The 25,211-nt window shown below is 40.4% G+C and overlaps 1 protein-coding gene across 1 annotated transcript in view; it reads right to left on the bottom strand.

Moving 5' to 3' along the window:
* The window catches only part of EIF2B3 (eukaryotic translation initiation factor 2B subunit gamma), a 98,745-nt gene that overhangs the window by 27,376 nt on the left and 46,158 nt on the right, over window positions 1–25,211 (bottom strand). Inside the window, exons 5-7 of the mRNA XM_032117746.1 lie at window positions 21,174–21,263; window positions 2,818–2,948; window positions 1,976–2,169 (exon numbers count right to left, since the gene is read on the bottom strand). Of these exons, the coding sequence (XP_031973637.1) occupies window positions 1,976–2,169; window positions 2,818–2,948; window positions 21,174–21,263 (415 nt within the window). The remainder of the gene's footprint in view (window positions 1–1,975; window positions 2,170–2,817; window positions 2,949–21,173; window positions 21,264–25,211) is intronic.

The raw sequence follows: 25,211 nt of genomic DNA on the forward strand, positions 1-25,211 counted from the left end.
GAAAAGAAAGGTTAGACTGGGGGCAGGAGTCAGAGGGAGTGCCTGGGTCAAGGGAAGGTTTAAGATGTGTTTGGATTTAATTCATCTTACAAAGAAACTATTTCCTGCTATTGAAGATAACTCCCTCCTGAACCCACCTGCCCACACACAGCCTGCAGGCATCCAGAAACCCAGCTGGAAGTGAAATGATGTGAGCAAAGTGTTTCCTCACCAGAAGGGCAACGGGTTAGGATGCCATTCCTTCCCGCAGCTACTGGACTGGACTGCTACTGCTGTGCAAGTCTGTCCTTTGGGACCTCAAAGTTATAGGTCCCACCTTTGCAGCAAGGGGATCAGAATCTGGTCTGTGAAGGCCAAGATAAGAGCAAACTAAACACCCAAAATCTTCCTTAGAGACCAACAAAACAGGTAACCGCCCACCCAGATCAAATTAAATGTGCATCTTTTATGAGGATTAGAAAGAGAAACAAAATGCAGTGGCACTGAAAAAAGGAACTACTTTCTCACAACTCCTCATTAAGCTCCATTTTATGTTTTACCTCCACATAGTTTCCTTAGAAATTTTACCATCCTGAAAAAGTTCAAAATTCAAAGAAAATCCTTTCCAATGTTGAAAGCCCCAACGTGACTTCAAAACACTAATTCTTTGTACCACCCAGGAGCAAACATATTTCCTGAACTAACCAAAATGTAGAATATTTAGGTAAAAAAAACCCAACCAAAAACAAAAACCAACACAAAAAAACCCACATGGAGTCTGACTGGCTTAACTCAATAACTTTTTACTGAAGTGGCTGCTGCCAAACGTGCACGCACACTTCCCCTAGCAAGTGGTATTCTCCCTTAACCCTTTGGGCACACTTGTTCCTGCTGGTTTTGGGGAAGGTTTTCTCCTTCTGCTGAAAAGCAGTGCTGCCTCTCTTCCTCATCTCCCTAAGCAAATCACTTTATTTCTGTGTTCCTCTACAAGCATCAAGGAGAAAGAGCTCCAATGCATAAACTCATGCTGCCATTCTGCAATTCTGGTTTGCATGAATTAATCCATTAATGTTATTAAAAAGAAATCAACTCAGTCTGAGAGCAAAGGCAAGGCAGTGACCACTTCCAGAATTCTCAATACAACTTTATCACCTTTCCAGCCCCACTTCCAGAAATCTTGAGTTTTTCCTTACGGCACTCCTTATTGGTCTTTCAAAACTAGAGGAAACTGTCCATTCCTGATAGCAATGAAGCTCATCACTAGCAGAGTGAAGTGAGAACGTGTATATTGCATCAGCCAGTGTAGTAAAAAAACCCCAAAAACCCAAATCCCTGCCCCACAAAGATATTAAGAGTTAGCTCGTTAGGTGGTACAGGATCTCCCTAATTCTCATCTGTGATTTTTTTAATTTTATGAGTTCTCAGTCATGTGAAAGTGAAAGCTGCAACAGACTCTGCATCAGATCAAGAGTTCACCTCTGTGTTTACTTGGAGTACCACAGTAGGGAAACCTGTTCATAAAAGAATTCTTTAATAATGGAAATCATTAGGCAATTTAAATGAAAGCGTAGTTTAAGTCTTTCTGCAAATTGTTAACAACCTTTGTTATTATCACAAACAAACATCTGCTAGGAAGAGTCCAGTCGAAACTGATCTTGCTTTTAGGACATGGAGGACATTGATTAAATGAGCTATCAAAGCTACTTCCATTCTGATTTTCCACACTTCTTGGCTCTTTAGCTGCAGGTCTTGCCCCTCCCGAAAAAACACAAGAGTGTTTAGGGTGAGAGTTTGCTTACCTAAATCAAATCTATAGTAAATCAGCAACAGAACTGTTCCCTGGCCTCACATCCCTACCCAACAAGCAGTAGGGTGCCTGGATAATGTGGCACTGGTTCAATTCCCACATACTCCTCAGCTGTATCACAGGGAGTCACTCCCACAGGCTGAAATGTCCCATAAGCTACTACAGGTGGCACTTCTGTACTTTCCTCACCTGTCTGTTGGCTTCAATGTACAGCCCAAGAGTATTCACTCGGTAGCACAGCCCCTCCTTCATGATATGGACGTAGCAGCGCACTTTTCCTTCGTGGAGAGTTACATTCATATCTCCTCTATGATCATTCCAACAAGAGTTATCTGGAGCAGGTTTCAGCAAGCTATTATCTTCCTTTATGAAACTATAAATGTCTGGAGAACACACACACGCATGAAGTTAGACAGGATTTAATGAAATACTTTCTGAAGAGGAATACTATTAAAATACTGTTGGTGAAGGGAAATCTTTGCCTCACCTCATCTCCATGGCTAGATACTCGGCAGTCATTACCAGATTTTATCACATGTAGTGAGTAAGTGCTTATTTTTATTCTGCAGGTGTGAATCAAGGAATCAGGACAGATGCAATGTTTTGCCCAAGGTCACACAAGGAGACAGCGGAAATGCTAAAAATAAATTCCAGGATCTGAGATCCTGTCCAGTTCCCAGTGCAGGGTGTTTAAGGCTTAGCTTAGCCTGTTGTCCTATGCAATTTTAGGAACTCCCTCCTAAAACTACGTTTTCAAAAATGAATCTTTTTTCCCAGAAAAAAAAAAAAATACAGACCCTCTAGCTGATTTGCTTATGGTTTACACCAAAATAAGGGAAGACAAAAAAATTTATATAGTACACAATACTGTTTGAAAAATAAATCTACCAGAATCTTTGCTATCAGGAGTAAAAAGAAGCTGAATCTCTAAAATAGTGTTTCAGGCTAGTTCTGTAGTCTACTCAATAGCTCAGCTGTAGCATATGGACTTTAAAACTTGCATAAACCCAAGTTTTTGATATTGTACTGACCTAGGGATGCTTGCTCTTTTTTCTTTTGGTCCTCTTCTTTGTTGTCTAGTCCTTGCTGCAATGATGCAGGAGAAGAAAACTGTTTCCTAACCAGATGTGGAATCAGTTCACTCCGGAGAGATGTGATTGTCCTGGGGAAGGAGGCGCATACATGAAGTCTGTGAATGCTAGAACTTACATGTCTTCATTTTCTTTGCATAACATTAGCAGACACTTTGCACACTTCATGAGGATGAATCAAAATGGGAAGACATTAAGACAATGTCCACTAGTCACCTGCTTCCTTAATGCATTAAAATATAAAGAAAGATTCAAAATGAGGAAGAAGCTTCATTTTCAGAACTGTATTCCCTATATTTTAACAGAGGTGCCTATAATTTAATGTCATCATCCTAGAATTCATACTTGTGTGCAGATGGAATGCAGAAAGTACCAACACTGTAATGACAAAAACTGAAATCCCTTTATGTGGCTTAAAAAATTGCATCAATTGACAGGAAAAGAGAGAATTAAGTGCCTATAGAGAGAAAACCAAAGCAGCTCCTTTTCTTTGTGATAAAAATACGGAAATGCTGAAGGATATATGAAATACCAGATCCTTCAATTAAAATATTTATGATGCATACAGTGATATTCCTGCTCACGTGAAACATCAGAATATTTTAGACTCAGTCCTTTAACCAAGAGAAATGAGCACATTTTAACCAGTTTGGGCCCCAAGACTTTCATGCTCTTTAGAGGCTCCTATGCAAAACACGTAAGTGAACAGAAAGCTTCCAGAGGCTTCAGCTGGCAATACACCCATCTTCCCTGTTTACAGATTTCAACTTTTGTTATATCCATTCTGATACCCCAATACTAGGAGGTGGAGAAATCATGAGGGGTTTTATCCCAAGCCACCTATGCCTTAAACAAGGGCCCCAGTCACTAGATTATCTTTACTCTTGCACTGATTTATACATTGCAATGAATCAACAAAAAACTCTCCCGAAAGACAAATACCAATGTAGGAAGTCTATTGTACAATGGGATTATAACCCAGCTAATTTAATTTTGACTATGAGAAGATAATTTTATTTTTCAATAAAGTATTTGGCAAAAAACCTCAAATCAACAGTTTTTACAGTTGGAGTGCAGTCTTAAAAGAGCTTTATTGTTGTTGTTTCATTATTTTAACAATCTCCATTTAGTTACTGAATTGTGGATTATTTAAAGTAGTGCTTAGGAAAATCATGCGGAAAATGAACTCAAAGTTGGCATGTGTAAGAGGAAGTGCTAAACTTCAGAGGAAGGATTGGGAGAACTAACACAGTGAGCTTGGCTAGAGGAACTCAACAAATAATAACCCACAAAGAAAGAGGAGTTGTTTAGAATGGAAGACAGCAAATCTAGGAACTAACTAATAGATTAAATTACAAAAGGCAAGTACTAGAATGAGTACAGTGAAAATTATTTTGGTTGGCAAAATCTCTAGCAAAGGGGGATCTTAGACAGTTCAAACTTTAAGACCAGCTCAAAGCCCACCCAGACCCCTGTTCAGGTCAAAGATAGTGAGGCAGACTTAAGGACTGAAACAGTCTTTCATGTCTCTAGCTTTGAAAGGAAGATTCAGATGTGATTGCCAGTTCAGTCCTATGAACAAATACAGTGTGTTTCTTTTTTCCTGACAAACTTTTCCTTCAGTCCTCAGTGCAAGTTGTGTCACATCCTCTGACCTGCAGTGGGATGACCAACCCCAGTCCACCTCTGAAATTTTGCTCTTATGTTTTATTACTGACAAGGAAAAGCTTAGTCTTTAGTCTCTCCTCCTGCTTAAAAATAAGATTATAATCGCCTTCAGATAGCTATATTTCAGGAACTAACAAAGCAAAACACTTCATTCTTTAATCACCAAATTTCTGCCTGCTAACCACTTACAGGCGCGCTCTGCCGCGGCCGCGCCGGCCCCGCGCTCCCACACACGTGTGGCTGTGCAGATGGGCAGTTTACTAGCTCACAGTGTTTGCCTGCAGCTGTGCCATTCAGCAATGATTTCCTGCTTGGGTTTTATACTTCATCCAAAACCGACAATCCTCTGTTTCCCTCAGAGGCTGGCTATGGCATTTATAAGATATATTACCTATAAAATACCCAAGTATTTGGCAGTCTTAAATAGTCTGATGCAGAGGACAACACAACACGGTAGGAAATGAAAGCAGTGGAAAGGGGAAAAGACAAAGTTTTGCAGCTTTGCCTGGTTTTTGATGGTTTAATCTTTCTTGGCCAAACTCCTGAAGCTTTCCTGCTATTCTCTGAAGTGCTAGCCACATTCCTTTGCCAAAGGTGGAGCAAATCTCTGGGTCATCCATAAGATGTGGCTCAGAAACACACCCTTCTTACTGGAAAAGGAAAACCAGGAAGGTTTGCCTCTGCTTGCTGTTGAAGCAATTTATATGTGACATTAAAGGAATTTGCCTTTGGAAAGTAGTAAAAATACACAGTAAGGCCCTCTGTGAGAAAGATTTGGGAATTTTTTTGCAACAGATCTTGCAAATGTAGATATACGAACTGATAGCATGAGACTATTATCTGACTGTCAACAGCGGGGGAAACCAAACATCTGGCTGGAACTAGGAAAGGAATTTAAATCAAAAGAGATGCAGAGGGACTGAAGACCCTTCATCAAGAGAGAGAGAAAAATTAGCAGGAGTTTGGAAGAACCAACTGGCCTGTAACCTAGATACAGAAGAAGACAAACCGAAAGGTTTCTGGTCTAGTGTGTTTAAAATCCTTACAATCAAATCCCGAACTTCACATGCCTATATTAAGAAGAAATAAATGTAAAACCCTATAAGCTGAAGAAAGCATCTTTTTTTTATTCTCTTCACGTTTTAAAACTTGGAGCCCCCTGGTTTCTAAAGCTCGTTGTTTCTGTCAGTGCCGAGAAGTGAAAATGAAATATGCACTGAGATCGACAGAAGGAAAAATCTGCTACAACCAGGAGAAAGAAAGTAAAGGGGTGAGAGGAAGGAGAGGAGGGCACACAGAATTTTGGCAGAAATCCAATTCTAAGCCAATGTGGAGTAAGCATGCTCTTGACACCTCACAGCAAACTCCAGACGGTGAGGAGCATAAACATGAACCTGCCTTTGAGATACATTTGCCAAAATAAATATGTTTTCATAAAATCTAGCCCAAGTGACAGGCCCTTTTTCATGACTTTTCCTTTCCTAAACTTTGATATTTGAAGTTCTATCTGTTTTCACCTCAACAGAAAGTAGCAGGTTTTCAAGGAAACCACCAAAGATGGAGAGTGTTGTTAGATGTCTGCTTGTATATGAAGAGAGGGGGACACACTAGTCCCTGAAGTACCTTATGCGGCTCCAGTATCCTGAGAACAAGAGTTGGCAGCAGTTTTGAAAGGGGTTGATACTGATCACATTTTAAGCATGCAAAAAGAAGTAGTATCTCTGGCATGGAATCTGCCATTCACGCAGCAGGTCACAACTACAGGACGTGTAGCAAGAGATGGTGCATAAGTGGGGGAAATGAAGACAATTGGGCAGTTGAAATTCATGGTGCAAGTGCAAGAAAAAAACTGGGAATTCAAGTGAAGATGAAATATTTTAAAAGCAAAAGAACCTCCTGGAAAATTCAGTATTAAATGTACCTAAAAGCTTAGAGCACACATCAGCCACTCGCAGTCAGCCATGCAGATTGCAGACTCAGACCCAGGTATTATAAACCTAGAATATTCAAGGTTAATTTTATTTTAAACCTAAAACATTAAGGTGCAAAAATGTCTACTTGGTCCGACAACTGTTATTTTACCAAGTACTGTTATTACCAGCAAGAAATAACGACATCTTTAGAACCCCTATATCCCTGGTCCCTGTGCACTTTATATATTCCCAGTATTTCTGGGATTTTTGCATCTCAGTAAAGGCACAGATAAGGTTCATGCTAAATTAGAAAGTTTTACTTGTGAAAGAACATTAGGTGAAAACACCCTAGGTCAAAAAGCTTAATATTTACACACAGCTATGCAGAGGTTTTCAGAGACTTTTAACCATAAATAAACTTAAAACAGTCTACAACATGGCAGAACTAAGTTTGTATCTATGTATGTTATATTATATTACATTACATTATGGCCCACAGAGGGCCAACTTTTACTTGTTGCTGAAATGCAACTGCCTCTGGGATGAAGATTATTGAAACTTCAGCAAGAAATGAAGAACAATGTGGCCAACTGAAACACAAGAAGAGTTTTGGGGGATAAAAAACTAATACTGACCCCTTAAAAAATGACAAAAAAGGATTTCACAATTATGCTTTAATGGGCTGGGATTTCTGCTCTTAGATATATGTATTGCTGGAGACTCTGTCTGCCATAGGACATGGAAAATAATGGCTCTGACCAACGATGGTAAGGAAAAGAATCTCATAAAGTATTCTACAGTAATAGAAGAGTCTATTTGAATCTAAGTTTAGGTGACCTTGCACAAGTCTACGTAACTGTAGGTGCTGTTTGGCTTTATCCACAGCAGGAATAGGAGCATCCACAGCTTTTGCTTCCTGCAGCTAATTCTCACCAGCTTCGGACACCCTGAACACAACTGTCAGTTCCATTTACCGGCTGTCATTCATTTTCATTTTCCATGTTTCATGTTAAACACCATAAAATAGTATTAATGAGTATTAGCATTTTAATATCCTCCCTGTTTTATTAATCTGTGATGAACCATGAAATCTACTGTTGCTGTCAGCACCCACCTGTGAAATCTGCAGTTACCCACCCTCCTTGGGTAGTTGCAGAGGGTTTCCCTTGCTATCACTGTCAGCACAATCAGTTAAATCTATAGGTGCAGATAGTGTTTGTGATTCCTCACTACAAACAAGCAGATCATTAGCCCTTTTATACCTATTTGTATCTTTTTTTTTTTTTTAAACAGGCAAATGTTAGCTCTTATACAGCTATGCAAGCATACACGGACTTGGGTTCTGATCTTAGCTCCATGGCCTTCAACAGAGATTCTTCAGATCACATCAAAAGAGCATGAGGCTGTATTTCAGATTGGGGCTCATAATTAATGTTAGAAATGTATACATAAATACAACTAAACAAATCCTAAGGCAACTTAGAGTTTTGGCCAGAAAGGAGTTGCATGTTTATGCAGAACAATAAAGATGTAAGAAAAAGGGAGGGAAGAAGAAGAAAAAAAAAGAGGGTGTGTTGGAAGAAAGAGAAAAGTTAATTCTGAACCCTGTAGGTACATAGTTCATGGTTCTCATCGTTTAAAGGATAAAGCCAAATAACATTTAAAAATTCCATGTAAGCTGGGAGCTCTCTTGTTGAATCTCAACGTTATTTTCTCCTGATCCTTTGATGGAGATTAAAAATTTCCATGTGAATACAAAGAAAGAAACAACAGTTACTCTGAGATTTTTTTCCCTGAGCATTTAATGCTCCAAACTAGAGCAGCCAGCCACCATTCCCACCTCCTCCCCCCTCCTTCAAGAAAAAAAAGTCAACTCACTTTGAAGAAAAGACAAAACAGGGTCAGGGCAAGGGGGATTAGGGAAATGATATTTATATCATGGACCAAATTAAAATGTCAATGCAAGAGGCAGGCAAACAGCCCATGCCACATATATACACCAGGCATGTTTCCTCAAGGAAACAGGAAAGAGATTTGAAAAGAGTTAATGCAGTCCTGAGTTAATACCACCTGCCTCAGACTCAACACCACTTAAAAGACAGTGTTTGGGTCCATTTCCCACAACGCCGTTTTAACAAGCACAATGGAAAAAGCAATTACAGGACTTTTCCCCTTCTTCTCACTGATTCATTACTAAAAATGCTGGAATTTCTGAGACATGCTAAGAATGTGGAGAAAGCAGAGAAGGACTGCATACAAAAGGAAAAAAAAAAATCAAGTGATAAATCTCTAGGGTGTGCCACATCTCTGCAGAAGGCTAATTCTGCCCTTACATCTTGCAATAATCCTTTTGCCTTTGTCTGGTGTACCCAAGACCAATTATAATAAAGGAAAACTCCAAAGTAACCAGGCAAGCCAATAAACTATCAGGCAATTAATTGTGCCTAATTCAATAACCTGAAGCACCCATCACACAGCATTGAACATCTGTTAAATCTTGCTATGTTCTATTTCTCCTGTTCCACTCTCAAAATCTGGACCACAAAAAGAGTAAATATATTTCTCACACCCTGCCACAACTTCATATTAATTAATTGTCAGTGTCTCTTATTTTTGAAGTTAAAAGCCTAGGGAGAAGACAAGGAAACTTTGAGAAATATTCTACTACAAGGTAATTCCACATGACTGCATTTGTGCTTCATTTGTCTTTCCATACTGTTTTCTAACTAAAACCTTCAAGCCTGACAGCAACATACTCCCAATGCTCACAAGAACGTGCATGACTCATTCAAAATCCATTACACAGCAAGCCAGTAATGCTGCACAGCTTTGCTTTGCAGGCTCACGTTTATGAATAACTTCCCAAAACTGCAGAATCACCACCAGAACCCCCCATTCCAGATGATGGAGGGAAAGCAGAAGACACGCAAGTGACAGTCACAGACACTATAACACGGAGAGGAACCAGATCAAAGTATGAAAGGGATGGTATGGATGCAAACCACATAAAAAGCTGTTCTCAAGTTCCACCAAGTCTGGATGCAGTTAAAGGAGCAGGGATCTAACTTCCACTTCTGCCAAAAAGCCCTTTGGGAAACAAGGCAGCTTTCTGAAAAATTGACCACAGAAATTAAAATTCCTCAATTACATACTCAAATCCTTTGAAAGCATGTGCACACTCAGCTCAGGTCATCTAAGTAACCTTAACTCTGCCCACTTGCCAAACAGCCAGGAACACCCCACAGCTCCTGACTAATGCAGCTTTTGCATGGGAATGCCAGCAAGTTTAGACATTTTTAGAACTTCTTTCTGACCAAAAGTCTCTGAGGCCATCGGAGGCCACCCAGGGTGTTTGGCAGGTTGTACATGCTGCTGAGGAATGGATCTCATTCACTCCCAGACAGCATCCCATTCTTCTAAAACAAGCGCACCTGCAACAAATGTGGTTCCTTGCCAGAACTCATCTTTCCCCTTTCTCTCCCACCTCCGCTTTTGCAGCCATCTGTGTCTGAGTTACCAACATTTTTCTAAGTGCCTTTGAAATCAGGCTCCTTTTCTGAAAAAGAAACAGAGGAATTCTGACAATTTGCCTAAACAAACACACATATGTGATGCATTTGATAAGGCTGACATGTATCCAGAAACTGAAGAATTATGTAAACTTTAGGTGCGTAATTATATATTTAGATAAAATAGATTTAATCACTTCAGACTTGTCTTATAAAACATGTGACTGTCAGAAAATAGAGGCATGGCCGTAGCTTCACGTGGGCAACCTCTTCCACCCCGCTCCACTGGTATTGCATTACAGGCACTGGAGATGCCCACATGACTTTGCTGTTTCTCCATGCAGATACTGTGTTCGGTGGTCTGCAATCAAACGGACGTAACCTCAGTTTGACTAATTTCTCTTAGAAGTCTGGAAGATAAACTGGAAGCTCTGGTGTGTAATTCAATCCTGCTTTCACCTATACAAGTACCATTTCTACACCCTTCTCCCCAGCAACCATTCTACCTTAGTTAATTCCTATCCTCTATACTGATTGCTAATCCTTGCTCCACCCCTCCCTGTAGGACAACTCTGTTCTTTTTACCATGGTGTTCGCAAGATGATCTTCTGTCTGTGATAAGGCTAAACTTTTTTTTGTCTTCACTTTATCCTTTCTTGAAGAACTTTGAAAGTTTTTTGGCCAATGAATCCCATCTCTTTTTCATGAGACAGCTTTTATTTATAATGTTCTTTCCAGATGGTATTAATCCATAAAAGTTCAGTGTAAAATGCTGCATGAGCTACATTTCATCTCTGCATCTTTGATTTAGGGGAAATATCACTCCTTCTCTCTATTCACCTCTTCGACTTCTTCAAAACCAGTAGCTTAACAAGACAGCATTCAGCATTTCCCATAGACTATTTAAAATGTTATACTCCCCCTTTTTTTAGTTTTTTCACTTTAAGTAAAGAAATTCACAGTTGCTCCTCTTTGGTTCAAGATTGTTCTAAGATCAACCCTTACCTCATGCTCTAGGCTCCTTATCACATTCAGAATGGAAGTCAGAGTACCATTACTGACTGAATGATGGTTCACTAACTTAATGAAGACACTTAGCTACTCTATTCATGCATGTGTGCCCTATCATCACTAGTAGCATTTATTGTCCTATCTATATGCAGGAATTTAAAAGTCTCCCACCACAATAATTCAATGCAATAATAAAGTCAGCAACAGTGTTACAGACATATTATTGTTCATGTTTCACTTGCCTGGCTAAGGCACAATGAAATTTAACACTGAGCTAACACCTAGAATAAAAACACCTTTAAGAAAATGTGAAATACTAGGAAAATAATAATTCTTTTCTCTGTTTACCCAAAATTCAACCTGTCAGTAAAAGGGGACACAGAATTTCAGAATGATGTGTCAGTGACTGAGGTGTTGTGGACGAAGAGCGATTTAGAAGCAAAACAGAGAGGGGTAGAAAGGAAACAATTATCTTGAAAATTGTACATTCAGATCATCTGAATGGAGAATACAAGGGTATTCTGTTTTCCACTGCAAGAGACATAGATATGATATCATAGTATAAGGATTGTATCCTCACAGTGAGATGTTCAACAAGGCAAGATAATAACTTCACCCAAACGATTATCTTACATGCAAGTAGTGCTGAGTACAGAAAAAAGAATGCTTAGGGTGATACTGTCCAAGTGGCAATGATTTAAGAAAAAACAATAAAGGGGGAAAAAAGCACACAAAGATGGATAAACAAATTTCTTCTTGGCTCCAAATTCACATCTTGTGTGAAGACAAAAGTCAACTTGGCTGAAGGTTACCCAAGGAAACTGAAACTGCATCAAACAGTGGAAAAAAATAGTTAACAATTTTTAATGTTTATTATCAGATCAGAGCAAGCCCAGCTGAGGCCACCAAGAGGGCCAAGAGCACATGACACAGGAGGAAAAGCTGGGGGAGCTGGGTTTGTTCAGCCTTGAGAAGAGAAGGCTTTGAGGGAATCTGATGACACTTTTCCACTACCACAAGTGAAGTGATATAGAAGACAGCCAGACTTTTCCAAGAGGTGCACAGTGAGAGGGCAAGAGGCAACAGATGCAAGTTGCAACAAGGGAAATTCCAGTTGGGACATAAAGAAAACAACTTTTCAGTGAGCAGTGCAGTCCTGGGACAAGGCCCAGTTTCCATCCTTAGAGATTTTCAAAACTCAACTGCAAAAAACCCCCCGAGAAACATAAAAGTTAGACTTACTTGAGCAGGAGGTTGGACTAGATTCTGCTAGACATCCCTCCCCAGTCTAAATATTTCTATGATTCTATAACTGAATGACGTTTTTTATGACCTCCCTAAATTAACTTTTTTTACAGAATCCAGAGGGTCATCATATGATGCTGTAAATCATAGTTAGAGAACAAAATTAACACATTTTAACATTTACCTTAGAAAAAATTTGCACTAGGAGCAGCTTGGATGCACAGAATACTGTGCTGTGACCAAGCACACTTTGGGATCTCAGGCACGTGGCCACTATGGAGTATGATGGTCTCACAGAAAGGTTTGCAGTTATTCATGAAGTTGATCAGCTCCAATTTAGCACATCTAAAGACATGCCTACTCCCAGATAGTCTGCCAACAGGAAAAGGAATTGTATTTCTTACAGAAGGCATTTGCTGAAAATCATAATGTGTTTAAATCTAGTTTGGATCATTAGGGCTTTTCCCCCTGAGGTTTCACGAGTAAGGTTGATTGATACCATGGAAAGATGATAACAGTAATGATACCCTGGAGGAGTGGGACATCAACAAATTTCAAATCCTGGCATTTCGAGTAGGGAGCAGGGAAGGTTCCAACAGCTGGATATGTTTGACAAGGAAAGGAAATGGGAAAGATGAATTGCCATTTCACATTGTAATAGATTAAATGCACTAAGGAGGAACTTGGGCTGGGTTGATTGTGGGTTTTTTTTCCTCCCCCTTTTTCTCTTCCTTGTTTGGAAAGCTACAATTTATTTGCCCTGTCTTCACACAGTATACTTCCTGTAAGAGCTATTTGTTTATTTATCCGTTTTAATCACAAGGAAAGTATTCATTATAAAATCTCTCTTTACAGCAAAGGAGAAACCTTCCAGCCACACGGCTGACACATGTTAACTCGCAGGTATTCACAGAGCAGGTTCTGTTTTAAGCCATCTTTCAGGCAGCCACACAAAGACCACCAAAGCTGGGTGTTCAGCTCTGCCAGACCTCCCCCAGCCAGCAGCCCTTGCCAGGAAACACAGGTGACAGCCTGAATGATAAAAAGGCATTTAGAGGGGAAAAAGAAAAAATGCACTGGTTTAGTCTGGGCAGCACCTTAATATAAACCTGCAGGGGCCTTTGTGTACAGCATAGCACACAGCCATCCAAGCAGGAGCTCCAGAGCCAGTCACTCGCACCTCCAGTTTCCAAAGATCTCACACTACCCTGCCCTTTATTGAGGGGGAGAAGGGTAGCTCTGCTGCAGCTCTTTTCATGGCCACAGATCTCCCAACACAGCACTGAGACAGCAAACCTTCCTCTCCCCACTTGGTGCTGGCCCAGCAGAGGCTCTCTGGACACAGCAGAAGGGAACTGAGCAAAGAAGTGTGCTCTGGGATTGCAGCTGAAGCAGTTTGGAAAGACAGAGCACTATGACCTCACACAATTTGCTCTTATTTATTTCAGCAGTTAAAAAAAACCCAAAAAACCAACCCAAACCCCAGTGTTTAACATTGTAAACAAATCATACTGACTTTGGCTACAAAGTTTACTGCAAATTTTCTCAGTTCAGAAAAGAGTTTCTACTGGCAAATTCTGGCAGGCAGCTCTCCAGTGCTGGAAGAACTGCAGAAAGCGGATTTGTTTTCTTAGCTACAGCTCCAACTCTCACGGGGTGCACCCTGAGGGGAGGGCTCCCCCGGGAAAGTGGATTTCCCTGGCGGCAGGCAAGATGTTAGCATTCAGCATTCCCAGGATAAGGCACTGTGAATTGCTAACTCAGACCTTTTGAAGTGACCACAGTGCTGCTGTTTATCGTTCTTGCCTTTCCAGTACCACACATGATCCTTCTGGCCGTAGGAAGAGCTGCCCACTTCCCAGGCGACTCTACCAGGGAAACTGTGGCTTTTTCTACACTCCAAACTTCAGAAGGGCTAGATTCTGGACAAAACGGTGATTTGCAAAACACATTACTAAACACAATAAAATTTTACCTGGCTTTTAGGAGGAAGAGGGGTGGAGAAAAAAAGGGGAAAGGACACCCTAAAAGCATGTGAAATGTCCTAATGTGTAAGAGGAATTTTGTTTCACATATGCCTACACAGTCTTTTGAAATGAAGTCTGAAGATCTTATGCCAGAAAGTGCATGCGACACTGGTGGAGAACAGAGAACATCTAAGCAAATACACGGTGGCATCTGCCTCTATCAAATCTGAGATGACCAACATTCAGAGGTGGTGCCACTAGGGTGCCTTAAGAAAATTGCCCAGAATTTCCTATTGTAAGTTTCTGTCTTCATCTGTTTGTAAACTCTGCCAAAGTGTAACTGCTTTGGCTGAAATTACACATGCCAGGTGTTTCCCTGAAGCTGATTATTTTTTGGATAGCGTCATCAAAAATGTCTCAGCTACTTCCAAGAACAAAATTATGGAAAAACCCCTTTGTTTTGACCATGTTAAAAATATTTCATCTGCTCTGAAAAACTCTTGCACTTCCATGCTTGGAATTTGGCACAGCACAGGGTTGTCTTTTCGTCTGGGCATTACATTTGTAAACAGGAAAAGTGCCCATACTACATCAGGCTAAGTCTGAAAAAAACACTATTTGCACATGCTTGGAAGAGTGTTTGTTTTGGGTTTTTTTACTTCTAAAAGGTAGAAGTCCTTCTACCTTGGGCATGCTCCATTCTCTCTTTTCTGCAAGGTAATAGAAGTGCTTGAGCATTGCTCCACAGAGAAACAGAGTATATGCTCCAAGGTTATAAATGCTGAGGTGGATATTCTTTAAAGTTTAGAGCATCCCATATCCTTCTGGTGGCTGACCTGAAAGGTGATAAATCTATGTTGATAACAGCTACTCCATTAGCAAGAGTCACAGTAGACTCACTAATTAATTCTAGAAGTGTCACATACATAAATATATATACACACACTTAAAGAATATCATGGTAACAGTTTGGGCATTATGATACAACCCTTAAGAACAGGACTACTTTTCCTCTCCCAGTGTCAATCTCTTCTTCACCCAATGCAAAGATGGACTATGCCCTGGGGATGAATCACTGTTGTGTAATGAGGCAGAAGAATGACTGCCTCATTTGTTAGAACATGTGTGTTAAACGTACAAGGCAGAGAGCTGCAAGAGGAGAAAAGAACCGCTAAGATGTAAGGCAAACGACTGCTGCCTGAAGAACTGATTTTTAAATTTTTTTTTTTTTTTTTGGTAATTCCCTTCTGTCAGAGGATTTTATGGATGCTGGTGAATGCAGAGCATAAATCTAATTTCTGCAGGTTGCCATTGATTATCAACCTGCAACAGCTATCATCAATGGAAACGATTTTTTCAACATTATAAGCTCTCTGTAAAACGTTAAGAATTGAAAAATGGCATACTTAAGACAAAGATGCTTCAAACCTGAGCTCTTGTGTACCCTGGTTTCCCACTTTCAGAAGGGGAAAAACCACTGCTTCACTAGTAGAGGTGCTGAAAAGACAGTTAATGGGCATTACAGTATCAGTGATGAGCGCCAAGAGGAATGTATTTTCCTTTACCTTTCCAAAAGGAAAGTATTTACCTTGGTTTCAGAACAAGGTTTAAACAGAGAATGAGGCTGGTGGCCTTCACCTGAACTACAGAAGTTACGTACAACACTGAACAGTATCTCCTTCAGCAAACATCTCAGGTAATAAATGAAGCAATGGCCACAGAGGGGAAAAAAACCCAAAAGGAGGTACAAAGTCACATAACTGAGGCCGTACCATAATATGTGGGAAATACAAAAGTAAAAAGTTGCACAGGGAGTCTCAGCTGCAGCACTTATTAACTGGCAAGTGCTACAATTTACGAAGTTAGTATTTTTAAATGTAGCTGTTTGAATGCTCAATCTGTAACTACGGTTTGGTTAGTATATTGCTGACAAGCTCTGCACTGATGAAATTGGAGAAAAGTTATTTTGGAGACCTTATTGATTAGGACCACATACTGCTTTCCTTTAGGCAGCCTTGCTCTGGCTTTGGAGCTTCTGGTCTACCTTGATGAGGGGTGAAAACAGCAGTCTCCATATGCTTACAGGTTTCAGCTGCAAGCATGGTAGAATTCTTACAAATACAACAAATGCTGTCATCTGTACCTGCACAACTGACTTTGGGCACAATGCCATTCATGCATACGTATATTATAAATGCTTATTATGTATGTTCTTAAGCATATTCACAGGATATACAGAGAGACAGATCTTCAAGATTTAAATTTCCAAAGCAAGTTTGAATTTTTCATATTAAAACTTTACAAGGAAAGGGGTTGCTCTGTATTTATCTCCCCTCTGCCTTCCCTTAAATTAGGTATCTTACTTCACCAAGCCAAAGCTTCAGAAATTCTCAGGAAAAAAGAGCACAAGCTACCATGCAACTTCCCTTTGATCACATTTCTCCTGGTAGCAGCTTTGCTGGGATTGTTAGCAAGCCAACTGTCAGCACACAGCAAAGAAATACCAGCGCATGTCTGTGCAACACACGGGGCTCACACGGCACAGGCCCACATCCTGCCCTCTGCTACACATGAACTTCATGGGGGAAAGGGAATAAGGACTCTCTTCTTCCATCTGCTCTGAATGCAGCAGCAAGGCAGGATTCCAACCTAGCACTCAGGAGAGTGCCAAAAAAGGGACTGGCTACTGTGCTGGCTGCCACCCCAGGGCCCCAGGGGTGTGAGGCCCGCCAGCTGTGGGGTGGAGCCGTGCCCCCAGCCAGCTACAGCCTCTGCTTCTGTCTCACTGCTGGCTCAGCTCATGGACTGATCACTTTAAGAAAAGCAATATTGTGCAGTTCATCATGTGGTGCAGGTGTTCACCTTCAACTATCCCTGCCCTGCGCTGGCAGAGCAGCTCCAGCAGCTCGCACAGCCTGTGCTTGCCTGCCTTCCCACGCCACAAAGTGCGGCACCTAAGAGATCCCCCAGGCTGGCTTTGCTCTGAAAGAGGAAATGCTGAGGAAAGGAAAGCTCTCACCTAAATACAAGGAGCTCGTATTTTTAACTGATTTCCCTCCTGTGCGGAGGTTGTGATACAACTCCACAATCTCTACCAAACACCAACCTCAGCAACTCTAATTTCACTGATGAAGAAAGGAACCCGGTGAAGAACCAAAGGCCTCTGCTGAAATAAACCCCAGGATCAGGTACCACCAGCAGAAAATTCAGCCCAAACAAGAGCTGCTTCACACTGAGGTCACAGTTCCTGTTCAGACAGGATAAATCCAGTTGGTAGCAGGGTATGGGCTGCGACCCCTTGTGAATCTCATGTGGACAGACCAGTGACAGAAGTCACCAGTGTTGGGTATCCGAGGGCAGAGCTCCCAATCTTGTACTGGCACCCCTGTGCAGAGGCTGCCAGTGTAGTGCAGCTGATTAAAGAGCACTTTTTAATCAACCTAGCCTGGTGAAGCAGAAGTGTGGAAAGAAGAGAAGGAACAAATTCCAGCTGTAGGAAAGAAACTGCTATGGGCAAGAATTTCTTCAGCTGTTCCCCAAGCCAGCATGGAACCATAAGTGTTTGAGCTCGGTAGATTTGGACAGGGTAGAACCCTTGCACACTTGATTTCACTAGGATCCAGTGCTGAACTAGTGGATGAATGATAGATAGAGATTTAACTGCCAAAATTCATTTTTTCCTGCTAGGAGAGGAAAGAAAAAGCAGTCTCATTCCTGAAAAATAAATTCCCCAGGTTTAAACTACATTAGAGGCATGGTATTTTTTATTTTTGTCTCGACATACATATTTGAGGGGGTTCTAATAAACAGAATATTTCCTCTGACTTTTATTCAAAGGCACTAGCAAGTTCTGCCTTTTAAAACTCAAGAATTTGATTTGCTATAGTGCAATAAAACTTCAGGCAGGATAATAATAAATTCAGGCCTTTAAAAATAGTTCATAAAAATGTACTAAAGGACTACAAACTGAGTTACAGGCTACCAAACAGTATTTTGACCTTTCCTAACATCCCTCATCATACAATCTCACTGCTGCCAAACAAATACTGATTATTTTCCAAACAATCCCACCCAGAAGAGGAAACAAGTGCATAGAAAAATCAAAGGATCTGTCTAGTACCACAAAGCAAGGCAGTGATAAATCTGATGAAAAAAATCTTTGATACCATGACTTCATCTTGGAGCTGAATATTCAGCCTTTTTCCAAAGCTGCTACACAACAAAGTTGTTCCAAATCCTAAAGCAAGATTTATATACTTAGAACCAAGGTTTAGCCATTTCATGTTCTCTTTTCCCTGTTTTCATATTAGTTGCCTGTGACTTTGTACTTTACCTACACCATATATATTAATCTGAATGCAATCTACCCTTACAGATACAGCTATAAACAAACTAGATTCACCCAGGCAGAGCTTATTCTTGCCACATCTTTGCAGCTAAGCTGGGAGTCACTGAAGAAGAAACAGGTCCCATATGCATAACCATATTAGTTTTCATGTAATGCTGCAACCTGGGAGTAATCATAATTTTCCTCTACAAAAGCCAGTTGTAGCATCTGAATTTTTTACTGCTGGGTAACATCTTTTCAACTTTTGTATGTCAAAAAAACATTTGAAAAAATGTAAATGCTTCACTGAGCTACAAACAATGAAAAAAGGTGTTCTGCCTGCCATCAAACCCCGCTGTTAAAATATTAACACAATGTAAATATTGTAATATTGAGGAAGTACACTGTGTCAGTACTTCCTGGCACCGTACAAGAGCTTCACTGTTCACTTCAGTCCCTGCTGTTAGTTTTAAACACGCACAACTTAAACAAGGCATCTGAGCTTCTCCAGTCCTGGTGCGGAATTGCAGAGGGCAAAATCTTACTGTAGGTTCTCTCTGGACTAAAAACCAAAGTATTAAGAAGAATCCTTAAACCCAAACAATTATGTAGATGTCAGTACTTTTGAGGCAAAAAAAAAAATCCCCAGAGTCTTTCAAAAGTCTTGCATACTGCTGCCAAACATGGAGAGATCTTTGGGTATGCACTGTCCTCCCTTTCCTCAGAGAAAAAAAACAAGCTGCAAATGCCCACCAGTGCCAGAAGTCTGAAAGCTGAAGTTATTCCTCATGGCAAAAGTCCCATTCCCCAGATTTGCCAGTTAAGCACATTACTTGCAATTGACTCTCTCAATTGACTGAATAAGCAGCATTTGTGTAAAAAAGAGAATGAAGCAGCTACCTACCATTAGTAAGCCAGATGTTGCTATCAGGCCTTAAGAAACTTTGCCTAGCTGCTGTAATGATCTATTTGTCATGGAAGTGTCACAGAAAAGCAGCACAGCTTCAAAAAATAGTGAAGACAGAGAATGACCTCACTATAGAAAACAACAAAAAACCCCACTTGGTCGTACTCGCAAAAAGTCAGTAGACCTGTTCTATGGGGATCTGAGGGCAGAATTTCACTCTACTGGCTTTGGTTAATACAAGGTAAAATCCTGACTGACAAAGTCAAAGATCTCACCAGTTTCCACTGAAATAGCATAAAGCCTCGAAATCTGAAGTAACTGCTGTTTAAACTCAGAGGCCTCTCTGAGTGACGTATCTGACAAAGACCATCCTTGTCCCACAGACTTAAATTCAAAACCAAATGAAGTACTAGAGAAAAATAACTGAATGTGTGAAATGTCTAATATTCCAGAAATGTCTAATCCCAGCAAAACTACGTGCTAGGATTTCATGTACATAGTCGTATGTGCTGTATTGTGACAAAAGAAAAGTGTAAACACTGCTTCATGCTACCACAGGAAGCACAAGAATTCCAAACCCTCACCAACTTTCTGAAATACACTGAATAAATGTTTATTCCAGGTTTAAAGCATCTGCTGCTCCTGAAGCTTTCTCACCTTTCACGTATGTTTCTGTACACAAGTGGGAACCAAAATAACTTGTACAATGCCCCCATGTACTAGTCAAAGTATCAGATAAGCCTTATTCTTATGCATGGTAAGAAATTGCCCTGGGGGTTAACACAGATTTTCCACTTAATTTTAACTCACTCACAGACCCTTATTCTGGAAGAGCTCCTTGAAGCATGTATCCAGCTGTATCACCAGATTTGTATATGGTCAAGACTAACATAAATCTCCCACCCTCAATGTTTTTTCACATGTCAGTTTATCTGCTAAGAAAATGTACTATGAACACAACACTTAGCCCTTGTATCTTTTATCTTACTTAAAAGGGGAGAAAAGCTCTTGAGAACTCAGTGAGCATTCAGTATATGTAATGGACATGAGAGGGCTATAAAAAGTCTAGGAACAGGACATCCTTCCAAAACTGAACTAGTTACTGTGAGGGGGAGTGTTCATTTGTTTGTTTTTTAAAGACAAACAGGGTTGGGTTTTTCTGTCTGTTTCATGAAATATTATAGCTAAGATCCTTCTCCACTTCCATAAATGGATGTTTTTCTTTGTCTCAGTGGGTGGTCTCAGAGTTTTGACAGAGCAATATCACAAGCTAAAAACATAGGATGCTACAGAGATAGCCCACCTGCAGTGGTGGTGGATGTGTAGGGGCAGAGAGAAGGTGATTGCAAAGACCAAAACAGACTGTGGTGGGGGAAATCAAAGGTCAGAAATATATTCACAAGCCTAACAATGGGGAAGCCCTGGTAAAATGAGCAGCCAAAAAGAACAGATACATTAGAAAAAGAAGGCATGCATAAAAGAGACAAAAATGTTAGTTTTCACTTATGCTGGTTTGTTAATTTTTTGGTTTTTGTTCTGTTTTTTCGAAAAGATCCTAATAAGAAACTCAGACTAATGCTTAGCATTCCTTTTAGTATAGTTAAAATATTCTGAAAACTGGATTCTTTTATATTTCTATTTTATGCTGGCTAATTTAATGAAAAGAAAATCTTCCTTTAAAAGCTCTGGTGTAAAGCATATGTCAGTGCAATCACCTGCTACTACCTTGTGTGTTGCTTGGTTTCTTACCTGTTTTCTACCAGGAAGTCTACCACATATTTCTTCAGACAGTAGAGATGGGCATCCATCAACCCTGTTCTGATGTGCATTCTGGGGTGCCTGGAAAAGAATAAAAAAGGGAAATCATGGAGCTTTTGCATAGCTGTTTACAAGAGCTTGTCTTTGCAATGAGGTCAGGGGATAGTGACAAGTGTGCAAAGGTCTGTTCCTTTCCATCTACTGTTGGACTGCCAGAAGAGAAGAGCTCAGGGTGCCATTATAGGGCTGTGTCTATAAACTTACACCTGCTGGCCCTGGGCTGATTTGCTGCAAAAGAAAACACCTCTTCCAAGGAGTCATTACTCCTGCTACATCTTCTCATGTAAGTGGAAATTGCACATTACTGGGCAGGAAGCCAAAGTAATGGGCCCAGAGTGCTAAAAGTTACAGTGGGTAATGTCAGGGTACAATAATTCAAAGCTTCTGGCTAAGTGCCTGCCTTAATATATATGCAAGGCTGGGCATGTTCTGCTAGCAAACACAACAACACTACTGTATTTTCTCCAACACTTCCTGGAGGGGAAGAGGGGAAGGAGATGGGGTCTGCTCATCTTTCCTACACTACACATTACAAATGATTGCCACAGCTCAATTACAAAGCATTTGGCTATCCAGCCCAGTAAGGTGGGAAAGATCAGTAAAACTCCCACTCATCCTAAGACAAACAATGGCAAACAGGGAAGTCTGCTTTCAGAGCAGTGGCAGGTTAATATTTCAGAACCTCAGGAATCTCTGGTAGCTTCAAAATTTTAAGAACAAAGTTTAAATCATAAAGACTCATTGACTGCTTCTATTGCTTCTCTTTATGTTTTCTCTGTTCTTGGATAGTGGAAATCCTTTTTGGAACCTGTCTCAAACCAGCCAGATATTTTAGGCCAGTATTACTTTCCCTTCCACAAATCTGTGGCCTCATTTGAGAGCATTCTGGCTGTCTGAACACTTGCCACTAGTTCTCAGAACAGAACAGCCACAAGAGTGTTTAGCCTGCAGATTAAAAAGACAAAACACAACAACAGGCAGGGACTATGCTGAGCTGTTCAAGACATCCATAACTGCACTCACAGTCAGAGGCTATTAAGGAGAGAAATTTCACTCCACACCTGAAATTGTCTCTGTATTCATTTTTCTTCCTTTGATGTCAGAATTTCATAATTAAGTTTGAATGAACATATTTTATCAGTGTACTCTATCCAACTTAGTTTGCTTATTCCAGAACATGCTAAAGTCAGATGTTTGTGATCATGATACTTTTATTATGTAGTTAGCTCAGCAGAAGGATCACTCACAAATTGGGCATGCATATATATATATATATATATAAATAGTAAACCAATACTGTCACAACAAATATTTAGTAACACCAAAGCTACCAAGAACATCAGGTGTTCTAGTAAGCCATTTTTCAGTCCAGTTCTAGTAAGCCATTTTTCAGTCCATTTCTCAATTAATGCCTTGAACTACTAAAGTATTTAAGTCTTAACATTTCATGACTTATGTGGCATTTCTCAAGCATGCCATTCAAGCTATGCATATTTTTGACTATAACAAAATCCTTTAAGTCCCATTTGCAAAGGAAAGCTCCTATAGTAGTAGTACAACACTTTGCAGTGAAGTATGTGGTCCTAGAAAATGATATATGCACTTTCAGTAGATTACTTCAATAACTAAACATGAGCTCACCTAGAAATGCTCCAGTACTGATGTTATCAGTGGCCCAGATGTTGCTGTGGAAGGCAGCCCAAACAGCAATGTTCCTTATGCAAAGAGGATAGGGAATCCACTAATTTTAATGAGATCTTGCAGTTGGAAGTCACCAGATTCCCTCCTGCTCTGCATCCTGAGAACAGTTTCCATATTTTGCGTATGTATGAGAGGGAGAAATTTCCTATCTTCTCTGAGAAAGGTTCCTTTGTATTTATGTAACAAATATAATCGTTTACTGGGAAAATTAACAAACAATGGAACAAGGCAATAGACATGTAAAAATATAGAAATGGATGCAACATGGGAAGGAGAGGCAAAAATGGGAGAAAAAAATCTAATTCTTAACTTGAAGATGACGAACAAGACAAAATTTCTTTAGTGCCAGAATGCCTGTTTTTTCTCTTCCTATTCAAGATCTTTCATATACCCCTGTTAAACACCAGGCAGGGGAAGGCTGCAGCGGCTAGGCATCAAGCAAGGGTGTAAAACAGGAACTCCTCAGTAAATGCTGGTTCTGTCGCCAGTGTCTGTGTGGCTCTGACACATGCAGTCTCCCCACCTGCAAACTGGAATAACTCTATTTAGCTACACCACAGGACACTGAGGATTTGTGGGCTGAAGTTTGTATCTGCATGCAAGCATTGTACCAAGTTTTTCTGTAGCTAAGCAACTTTGCTATTAAGTTATACAAAATCAGTGCAAGTGGACAAATAGAAACACAGTGCTATCTCAGCTCCTCCGTCCCACACAAAAAACCCCCCACAAAACGCAGCCAGACAACAAGATGTATTGAAACACCAGTCTGAGTTAGCTTTCAACGTAGAATATACTAACAATAATGGAACATCATGCTGGACAAGAGGGAGGTCCCACAATGAAATCCTCTGAAATACAGACCACCTAAGTGATTTGCAATAGAATAGTCCCATAGATTAATATTATAATCACAGCTTCAAAGGTCAAACAGGCAAGTTTGGGCACATGCATAAACAAAGCTGTGATTTCTGTAAACCAGACTCAAGGAGAGAATAGCCACACTAAACCAGACTGATAAGAGTACTCTATCATAACAAGCCACTAAAGATGATGTTAATTTTCATTGACTAGTACTTAAACCAGTTTATCTTCAGGTAAAAGCAAAGGAACCAAATAATCTAACAGATAACAGCAAATCCCATCACCATTTCAAATGAGCATCTGGTTACTAATATCAAGAGCCACACTCTGGTCTCATGCCTCTGATCTCCCACTCCATCAACTAATCTTTACAGCATATGAAAAATGAGCCCGTCCCAAGGAACAGCTGATACAGAGAGAATCAAATAACAAACAATGCAGGAGCTGATGCACCTAGACTTATTGCTCTGGGGGAGATAATACAGAAGGCTTTTAATTATATCATCAAAGCAAGGGAGAAGGTACTAGGAGGGGCTGGCTGCAGATGGTTAAGTGTTAATGAATGCCGGGTTGGGTGGTTTATCAAAAGAAAAAGACTGGATATGTATCTGAGAGGGTCACCCTTGAGATGAAAGTTGCAACAGCCATTGTTGGAGCTCCTTAATGAGGGAGGAATGTCAAATGTGTACCCTGTAAGAATCATACCAATTACTAAATGAACTTCGGTTCAATCTAGCAAATGTAATCAAGCACAAGTCATTAAAATACATGGTAAAACTCCCTTTGGTGCTGCCACTATAGTGTCTATTACTGTCTGTGCTCCCGTGCAAGGGAGAGGGCTGCTCCCAGTTACAAGCTCTGTGTGTTAACTGATGGCAGATTTTAGTCCTAATGATGAGGCACGGAGGGCTCCCTGGCAGAAAGTCGACAATGAGAAGGCTAGGAGAGATCTGTGGAGAAGTCAGGGAAAGATCAGCAATTAAAAGAGCAATTTCAAAGAATGCAATTTAATGTGTAAAATTAGCTTTTATTAGCACATAATTCCACAAAATCCTGACTCAGGATGAGAGAGCATAAAGGTCTGCAAGAGTCCTTAGAAAAGTCTGTGCCTGTAATTCCTGACACACCATTGTGAAATAATAAGCAGTACTAACAGGATTGATGCATGCTTCATACATGGCATTGCTTTGAAAGTGGAGCCCAGAGCTTTTCTTTCCCTGATAACCCTCTTCAGGATTTCCTCCCTCAGGGAAATCAACCACTGATAGAGCAAACTTCCCTTGTTTAAAGGCAAAAAGTCGGACAATTGTTTCAACTGTAAACTAATTAAGAGAGATTACCACCAAGAGCTGGAGGTTCCAACCAGCTCCATACTCCCACTGACAGTGTGATAATGCCAGGCTGGGG

Source organism: Corvus moneduloides, chromosome 9, assembly GCF_009650955.1.
Source record: "Corvus moneduloides isolate bCorMon1 chromosome 9, bCorMon1.pri, whole genome shotgun sequence".
NCBI lineage: Eukaryota > Metazoa > Chordata > Aves > Passeriformes > Corvidae > Corvus > Corvus moneduloides.